The sequence below is a fragment of the Olea europaea genome, unplaced genomic scaffold (assembly GCF_002742605.1).
Source record: "Olea europaea var. sylvestris unplaced genomic scaffold, O_europaea_v1 scaffold2949, whole genome shotgun sequence".
NCBI classification, from domain to species: Eukaryota; Viridiplantae; Streptophyta; class Magnoliopsida; order Lamiales; family Oleaceae; genus Olea; species Olea europaea.
In genome coordinates this window covers 17,716-27,738 of record NW_019248097.1, presented here as the reverse complement: position 1 = coordinate 27,738, position 10,023 = coordinate 17,716, and the positions used below count along the sequence as shown (strand labels likewise).

The 10,023-nt window shown below is 33.4% G+C and overlaps 1 protein-coding gene across 1 annotated transcript; it reads left to right on the top strand.

The window, feature by feature from the left end:
* The first annotated feature begins 2,689 nt into the window (after positions 1 to 2,689).
* LOC111384602 (transcription factor MYBS3-like) lies at positions 2,690 to 6,113 on the top strand. Its single transcript, XM_023008911.1, has 3 exons — positions 2,690 to 3,254; positions 4,679 to 4,887; positions 5,348 to 6,113. The coding sequence occupies exons 1-3, from the start codon at positions 2,945 to 2,947 to the stop codon at positions 5,849 to 5,851; spliced, it is 1,023 nt and encodes a 340-aa protein (XP_022864679.1). The 5' UTR covers positions 2,690 to 2,944; the 3' UTR covers positions 5,852 to 6,113.
* The last annotated feature ends 3,910 nt before the right edge of the window (positions 6,114 to 10,023 follow it).

Genomic DNA, 10,023 nt, shown 5'->3' with positions numbered 1-10,023 from the left:
CCATCAATACATCGCGCCCCTCAATGGCCAAAGTCCATATGGCTCTGACCGTCCATCTTTATCCTTCTAGAATACAGTATAAGATTGAAAATATGCATTAGATAATGAACTATTAATTTTTTATGTGACTATATTTGTAGGTTTTGTAGATATAAACCCGTGAATATATTATCAAAAATTTGATTTTTCATGAAGTAATAGATGTAGGGGTTAATTTTTAGTATTATGCTATTCGTACAAAGTGTATTTATAAAATTGGTCGACAAATAAGTGTTGGCAAAAATTCAGGTCATTGATTTCCAATAATTTAAAATTTTATTTTTGAAATGATTGATTTAGATATTATTTTATCAACCAACTTTGCACATATAACATAACTTTAATTTCTATACCATGATGACTAAGTAGATTCTTTAAGAGTGGTGGAGATTGGATAAATCTTGCCACATTATGATATCAATTTTTTTCTCCCTTTTCGATATGCTACTCTGCGAGCAGAGGGAATGAACAAAATTTCAACCTAATATGAATATCCATTATATCCTCATCTTTCCCATATTCTTCAACGGTAGTCCATTCCAGTCCTATTCCTCGTCACAATCGTTTTGTTATTTTATCTTATTTGTCTACAAGTTGACGTTCTCTAGCTATTTATTATTATAGTTGAAATTATTGGAGTATATTGCCTTCCTTTATGGCTTGCTTGTGCCGGTTGACTAACTTTTTTGAAGAATGAAGTTGGTGGATCTATATGTCCCTCTTGCTAAGCCAGAGTTTGTACTCATCAATGGAACCGCGAGCATTAGAAGATAAGAACGTCACCTACGTGTAGATGAATGTTAAACTCCATAGAAGACTTATGGAAGTAAAAGCACAAATCATAACAATGCTGGACGAAGTAGGCTTTCTTGAACCCCATAGAAGACTTATGGAAGGAAGAGTACAAATCATAACAATGCTGGACGAAGTAGATCGTCACATTAGTTGGGTAAAAGAACAGGATCAGGCTCGCCAATATGCATCAGGTTCTGTTCATGCTTAAGACCATTGAACAATTTTAGAATTTAAGCTTTTTTACTTATAATCGAACAAACTTTCGAATAGACACGATCTTTAATAACATCGTTAATTACATATCAACTGTCAATATTTTTTAATTAGACATTTATCCTCGAATTTAATACAAAATTAACCAAGTTGTTTCTTTTTAATTATAATCATAAATTATGAATACTTCATCTTAGGGTTTTGACCATGTATATGACTTGCGCGAATATATATATAAAAAAAAAAAAAAAAACATAATCCACAAGAGAGATAAAGGGGTAGGCTGTGGAGATAAGGTTTGACATATCACATTTGTACGGATAAGCAATGAGCAATCATATACCGTAGGATATACCTTCTGCCGTTAAGATGCTCCCACGTGTTATTCTCTGAAACATCTCACCGACCACATAAGTTTTAAGTTGGAAAAATCTCACCGACCATATAAGTTCATAAGTTGTACGTTGTAACACGTCTCGTGATGCACGTTTGGATCTTCGTTATGTTTTTCTTTATTTTTTATTTTTAGTTATCACTAAATTTAAAGCGAATTTCAACCTTGATTTGCAATAATTGAAAATATAATAAATAAGATTTAACTGTTTTAAAAAATATTATCTCATCGTCTTCGAGCGTCGTGTGTGACAATTATATACAAAATATATTAAGCCATTGTTTGTGCTCCATTTTAATGAGATTTTGGGGAAAATGTATTTTAAAATAGTAATTTTTTGGACAATGTGTTATTAAAAAATAAGAAAATTTTTGAGTTTACGTGCACCATTATTTTATTGAAGAGTGAGTAGTTGAAAATGAGGTATGAAAAAATAATTTTTGACTTAATAGAGCCCAAATAAGGGTAATTTATTTGTAGACGTTGTTGGAACATATGTATGATCAAGAATTTTAACTAAAAAAATGTTGTCGGGAAGGTGTTCGACTGTTCGTACATTAAATTAGAATATCGAATCAACATTGATGCTTCTATCATTTTTCATTATATTCGTTCTAGTAGAAAAAATGATGCTCAATTTTTATTCATAATCCCAACTCCGATTCCTAAAAATTCATGGAGCAAGGGGGCGAGTATTGTTTTATAGGTCAATTCAACTCTTAACGGAAATTTATATTAAGTTTTTCTTAGCTCTAAAACTTTTAGGACATGCTATTTATATATTAAGGTCTCGTCCTCTCGTTAATATTGAAATGTTCATAGATTAGACGAATCAATTAACTCATTTTATCTCGTCTCGAGTAATGGTAATGAATATGTCTTATATCAATTTTTTTCTTCTTCTTTTTTTTTTTCTCTTCATTTTAAGGTAATTGACTAGACATTGGACTATGTACATATTCTCGAAAAATTAGACCTTTATGGCATACGCTTCTGCGTAAACATCATCATTCCTACTTTAATTTTTTTTTATTTTATTTCAGTAAATTTATTTAAAAGAAACTATTTCTCTGAGGATAAAAGGAATTTGTTTAATATTAATTTTGACCAATAGTTTTTGTAAAAATGTATTTAGTTAATTATAAGTAAATTTCCGGAAATTTTTAGTTAAGCCAAACATGAAGTTATCTCATTCCCATTGAGCTTTCTATGTCCTTGACCTACATTTATGTCCACACCTGACTCATGTATTGTTTTGAACATTATAACAAATTTCAGCCCATTTTCCTCTCTCATCAACTCTCTCTCTCCCTAATATTTGTGTCCACATAGCAGTGGCTTCATTTTAACCACAAACAAACCGAAACATCAAGAACAAATCCTATATTTCTGATCATGGAAAACAGCCCTTGAAGATCAGATCCATTTTGAATTGAATCCAATTTTCTGCTGTTAATTACGGTTTTTCTTTGGATTCAATTTGTGGGTTTTTTTTTTGCAAGCATGACAAGGAGGTGTTCGCATTGCAGTCACAACGGACACAATTCTCGGACGTGCCCGAATCGAGGAGTGAAGCTTTTTGGGGTTCGATTGACAGATGGGTCGATCCGGAAGAGTGCTAGTATGGGTAATTTGACCCATTATATGGGTGGTGGTGGGAGTGGAAGTGGAAGTGGGACCCCTTTAAATGGCGTCGCTCATGACTCCCCAGCCGACACCCCTGACCACCCCTCATCTGGCTCCGGCGTCGCCGATGGATATGCCTCAGAGGACTTTGTTGCCGGGTCGTCTTCCAGCCGCGAGAGGAAGAAAGGTTTCGAATTTCATTTATTTTTGTGTGTGATTGCGTTTTTATACGGAGACTCTTTTTGGCGTATGCATGTGTATTTCTGATGGTTATTGTTGGGAATTTGGATCTATGGAATTTTTCAGGTAAATTTATCATTTCAGAAAGAAAAGGATAAGTGCCAGATTTTTATTTTTTTTCTCTGTGCATAGGATCATATTGAAATTGCTGCAGCCAGAAATGATTCGTGTATATGCCTGCTCAAAGTTTGTGTATTCTGTTTATAATTGACTTATTAAAAGTTTATCGGCATGCGTGAAAGTGATGGGTTCTGTTGGCATTCTGGTGAAGAATTAATGCAAGAAAGTTGGGGATTTTATTTTTGTAATATCCTGTTGATTTGACCTTCTCCTGGGTTTAGAAATAAGAGAAGATTTGGGTTTTTATAAACTCTTATAGACTGGAGAAATGTAGGGAAGATCATGTTGCTGACATAATGGTTATACCTTTATTTATTTTTGCATTTTTTAAATGCTGGAAAACTATGAAAAGAGGAACTATTGCTTTCAAGGCCAAAATGAACAGAGAAAGTGATCAGATTAATATGAGAAGAACATTCAGGTTCTTATGTATTGTGTTACTGCTTGTCACCAGGCAGAAGCCCTTTTTCTTTAGGGTTATTGGGGAAAACCAGATTAGTGGTTTGGTCTGTTTGCGTATTGTGACCTACAATTGGATTCAAATGTCTGTACTTTTAAGAGAAATCGAGAATTAATAGACACTTGGTTGCTCACAATTTTTTGAATGGCTTGGTTGAAATTTCTTTTCTGTGGAGTTTCGTTGGATTTTTTGTTAATAATAAGCAGCCATCTTTTGACTGCAGTTGGCAATATAAATATTTTGCTATATCCATGAATTTATTATCTTAAAATTCTTTTCTTGGTTTTTTGTGAGTTGATAAATACATAATTTGAGTTCATTTGAAAGACTTGTCGTGATTTTGGCCTTTGTGAACTAATTGTGGATCTGAAGACTTGTAAAATATCAATGAAACTCAGAGGGAATGTTTGGCAAGAAGTATTGAATAGTGTTTGATAGAATTAAAGAAGAAAATGAAGTTTGTGTGTTGATTTTAGTGAAAGTTGGCAACAATATCTCTATAGGTCCCCCACATAAAAAAAAAATGAAGAAGAAGAAGAGAAAAAAGAAAAAGGAAAGGACAGATTCAGTATACATGGTTGAAACTTCTGTTTGTTAGTTATTGTCACGTGTTAGGGTGCCAAAGTTTCAATAGATTGCCTGATTTAGACTGGCCATCTGTTTGAACAGTGTTGGTGCGTCTGTCATTGAACACTCTTGTAACGTTTATTCATGCATACTTTTCCCTATGCTGTCTGTTCATTTATATATGCATGTTTTATGTTTGACACGGTCATTTATTTGATTTTCAGGTGTTCCATGGACTGAAGAAGAGCATAGGATGTTTCTGCTTGGTCTGAAAAAGCTTGGTAAAGGTGACTGGCGCGGAATTGCTCGTAATTATGTAATAACCAGAACGCCTACTCAGGTGGCTAGCCATGCCCAAAAATACTTCATCAGGCAAAGCAATATATCTAGGAGGAGAAGACGCTCCAGCCTCTTTGACATAGTGGCAGATGAAGTAAGCATTCCTTTTAAACTTTTATATATAAGAAAGGATGATACTATTACATTTATGGCAATTTTGGTAGGGAGGATAGATAGTATTGAACTGAATTAAGTTAGAGCATTTAGCCAAAATTATTATACCATGTCAAGTACTGCATACCAAATATGTTGCCAAAGAAAAAAAAGGCTATTATGTTGGCAAAGAAGCAATTTTTTTTATTTTTTTTTTTTAAATATGAGTTTGGTGAACATGATATGCAACACGAATGCTAGATGATTGGTGTATTCCTATTGATCCATGGCTGCAAGAGCAATCAAGTGTCGTTTATTGATGTGTTGAATGAAATATTTTGGACTGAACTAAAATATGTTATTGAGAAATTGCATTGAATTTGAACATGAGATTGTGTTCTTATGTCATCATTTTAGAGGATTAACTCGTATCTATCTTCTTCCTTGTGATAATTTTACAGTCAGCCGACAATCCTGTGGTATCAAGAGATTTTTTCCCTGTAGACCTTCCACAAGCTGAGCCACAAAGCAGCAATGCATTTCCTCCTCTTCCTGCGGATGAAGAATGTGAGTCAATGGAATCTGCGAACTCCAATGATGGCGAGGCCGTGCTTCCTAAACCTGAGGGCGCACAATTCTCGTACCCTGTTGTATATCCTGCTTATGTTGCTCCATTCTTTCCATTGTCCATCCCATTTTGGCCAGGGTACAATCAGGAGCCCGTTAAGGAAGAAACCCATGAAGTGCTCAAGCCAACGGCTGTCCATTCGAAGAGTCCAATTAACGTTGATGAGCTCGTTGGCATGTCAAAACTAAGCTTAGGGGAAACCATTGGTGATTCAGGGCCGTCTTCTCTCTCTCTAAAACTCGTCGAAGGCTCTACGAGGCCATCCGCATTTCATGCTAAACCAGGGACTGGCGGTTCAGGTATGAGCTCTACCCAGAGCCCAATACGGGCCGTGTAGAGAACATTTGCTGGTGATGGATGTAGGTTCGCTCGTGCCCATGAACTCTCGATACCTTTTGTTAATAGAAGACGATACCATTTAGGATGGCTTGGATAAGTGTAGTTTTATCTATTAGGCTTTAATAAGTTGGTGTTGGGATATGATTTACTCAGTTTGAGTATCTTAATTACCTTGTAGACAGCAAAATCCTTTATTATTTGAATCTTTCTTAACATTTGTACAAGTGAAATGGCACTTTTGTAGCTTCGCTCTTTTTTTATTTTTATAGATTTGTTTGGCTTGGAATAAGTGCAGAATCATCATCACATTGTCAATGTTTGAAACCACAAATTCTCCAGATGCCTTCTCTTCCGCGTGGTTTGGTTGACCTCTTTTATCAAGTCCATATTTGAGGTCCATTATTTAAAAATTCATTAAAAAAAAAAAATTATTTTTAATCGCACATTATTCCAATAAAATAATTTACACATAATGTAGTTGATTGTGTCATTTTTAATTTTTGCTTCATTTCTCTCACATTTTTTTTTTCTTTTTGTTTTTTTGGCTGAAATCACCGACTCAGATAACATGTCTTTTGTGTAAGATTTTCTTTTGTGTATTTTAATCAGATTTAGCCCATGTTTGGTGAGAATTAAAGTCAAATTTTGAGTGAATTTTGATAAAAATTTTTGAGATGTGTGGTTGAAAAGTTGTGCTTGTGAATTTCATGAAATGTTTAGTTAAAATTAATTGTTGACTTTATTTTAAAATTTTAATCAACGTTTAATTCACACCAAACATGGGTTTAGTTTTAATCCTTAATTTTTATCTAAAAGCTCGCTGTCGAAGTAGATAGAAAGTAGGGTGAGAAGACGGTGATGATATGCTAGAGAAGACGGTGATATTTTAAGATTTTTACAGTGTACAAGTATAAATTTTTAGAAATAGTGCTGCATTTTTCATTAATATATACATATTTGCTTTTACTTCAGACATATTTAAATAAGTACCTCTTTTAACTTTTGAGAGCTGCTAAATGCAACCACCCTCGTCTAGTCTTTTATACTAAGTACCCATTTGATTATCATTTTTTGACCACAAAAATGAAAAATATGATCGTTATTCATCTTATTAAGTCACTATATTTGACTTTTTATCTCTTGTGTAGGTCCCGTAACAACAATGTTTTTCATTTTGGAAATCAAACGGGCTCTAAATTTTCTAATTTCAACTTTTTCTATTGCCAAATTAACGATTATAGGTGTTACACCCCTAGTTAAACCACTTCGGAACAACTGTCACACCACTCCCACTTGTCCATCCCCTAGTCGAAACACTTCGGAGAAACAGCCACGCGACTCCCCAAAGTGCCACGTGTTCATTCGAAGTGGTTTCGAAGTGATGCCCACTCCTGACAACCTCAACATGGCACGCTGCAAGGTGAAGAGTAGATCCACTGAAGTAATCGAAGTGTCCCTCAACTCCGAAGCGTTGAACACCCCGAGGCATTCCCTTAACAGATCCCTTCGTCACCACTGTTAGAAATATATCTCCAAAGATCAATTGATGTGTCGTCTCTATAAGTTTAGTTGATGTGACGTATCAACTTTATGTTAACTCAACTCAAAAGAATTAATTGCCGGTTCACTCTAGACGCGGTTGATTGACCCTACGAGCGGACGCTTCACACCGTCAGATGTATACACGTGTCACACATTCAACAGTACTCTACATCTATAAATACCCAAAGTTTGACAAGAGATAAAAGTAATGAAACTCTTATAACTTAACTCTCCATACTAAGAAATATATAATTCTCCTTCCCACTCTCTTGCATTACTTGAGCACTGTTTCAATCACTCAATGTTGACTTGACCGTCGGAGTGTATGCGGCCGCCGTCGCCACCACCGCTGGTTTCGATCGTGTGCTTCTGACTGTGCGTTGTTATGCGCAGAAAGGATTACGTAGAATAGCTATCCGTTGGTCATGTGGAGAGTCCAATTTTCGATGTCAACAATAGGTAATTAAGTATTATTGAAATGTCTTTTCTTCTGTCATTTATAGATATTTCAAATTATTAAAAATATCTTGTCACACGTGAGGATCTCTATGCGTTAATTTAACTCAATAAAATTGATCAAATTTTTATTTAATAATAAATATTTGATCCACCTTAAAATGTAGTTATAGTTAATTGGGGAGATTGGGATTGGGCATCAAATATAAAATCCGTCAGAATTTGTTTACGTGGATTTAGTGGAATTGGACATCTGTTGGCACATTTTTTGAGGTCAACAACAATAGATTCTAAATAATTTTTTAAGTTGCAAAACTACTTCCAACTTGAAATGTATAAGAAATTATTTTTAGCAACAAAAATAACAACAAACACAAAAAATGCTTTTAACTTTTAATTGATTGAACAAAAATTATTAATTGTAAGACAGTAATTAAATTTTTTTTTTTAATTTGTTTTCTTGTATTGGAAGAGTCAATGAAGTATTTTCTATTATTTTCAAAATGTTATTAATTTTTATTGGTTTAATGTTAAAATTCAGGAAAAAAAGATAATAAATTTTATAAAGCTCACCCAAATTTTCATCCTTCTATTAACTACAGTCTACACTTTGTGAGATAGAGTACTTGCATTAGACTTTTATCGTAGCCGTGGCCCCTCACTCCGTGACTTCGATTTTTCTTCAGCTTTGCTTTAGGCAGCTTTTGAAAAATTGAAATTCCCCTCAAGAAATTTCCTCACTGACTCCATTTTTTCAGAAAATTACAAATATATACCATCTAGTTTGTAAAGTTCTAACGTCAGTCAATGGAGAGACATTTCAACACAAAATGTTGTTTGCCATTTAATTTATAGAGAAATTTAATGTTTGCCACTATAATTTTATTTAATTCAAATTTTACTTTTTATTTTAGTTGATCACTTTTTATTGTAATGCCGCACTCTTATATCTATTGATTATTATGTCTATTTAAATTAATTGCATTAATAATATTTTTATTTTGTCGTGACTAGCTATGTTGCTGCAAATCATTGCGTCTAGTAATTTTAAATCAAACATAAATATATAATTTCATTAAATTTATAATATTTTATATGATATATTTTTTTATGTTTATAATTAGACTTGGAATCTAAGCATTATGATAATAATCCGTTTTCTCTTTTATATTAGGTAAATTGATTTAAAATTTAATCAGTTGACGAATAATTCTATTTACAATCACTCATCGTCACAGTTGCCCTACATGACATACATGTGACAATTAGTAATTTGCTAGATGAAGTAAGAAAAAACTACTACAGTAATATATCAAATTATAAATCGTCATGTAGGATGCCACATTTGAGATTGTTGGAAAATAATGAAGGGATGAAGTAGAGACAAAAGAAATAACAAGAAAATCGCAGCAACAAGATGAAGAAATCACAAATGTTGTCAATAACAATTTTGAAGACTCGAACACAGGATCGTTGTCCTTAAACATTATTTGCCCTCTCTCCGATATTTATGAGATGTTTAAGAGTATTCCGACAAATAGTTTGAAAGATTGTAACAAGTCTTGTAAAGAATTTTACTAAAGTACAAAGTGAAATTTTTCAAAACTTGAAAAACACGAAGAGAGAATGAACATGAATGTAAATCGGGATTTGATTGTTCGTGGAACAAAGTATGGATTGCAAGATGTTTTTCTAATATCTTTTTCTTAAACATGGCTCACCTATATATAGCCATCAACTAGAAGTTCGAAATGACGTTAAAAAATCAAGTGAAAAGCCACTAATTTCAAATTTGCAACGGCAAAAAAATACCAAAAGCGGTCACACGGTTCACACACGTCGAGACCATCTGGTCTCGACATATAGCCATGTGAAACCAATACGTAAATTCCTATATTCTTTTATATAATTAACGTAAATGAAGGCCCAAATGAAAATTTGACTTTTCTAATTTGGACAACTTAAATTGCAAAAATTAAGTAACAAACTTTTTGAGATATCTATGCACAAGGCATTTTAACGTTTGTCATCATTCTATTATTTTCAAATGAAAATCAATCATCATCTCTTCTATGAATCATACAAAATCATTTTATGTTAACATTAATCTTGACCCGAATAGAGGATTCAATATTTGGCTCGTTTTAAGCTAGTGTGGCTCAAACTAATAGT

Excerpts from the sequence above, each read along its gene's own strand:
- LOC111384602 (XM_023008911.1), top strand. The coding sequence starts at position 2,945 with ATGACAAGGAGGTGTTCGCATTGCAGTCACAACGGACACAATTCTCGG. Across the intron at positions 3,255-4,678 it reads CAGCCGCGAGAGGAAGAAAG|GTGTTCCATGGACTGAAGAA; the intron begins GTTTCGAATTTC and ends TTTGATTTTCAG. Across the intron at positions 4,888-5,347 it reads TTGACATAGTGGCAGATGAA|TCAGCCGACAATCCTGTGGT; the intron begins GTAAGCATTCCT and ends ATAATTTTACAG.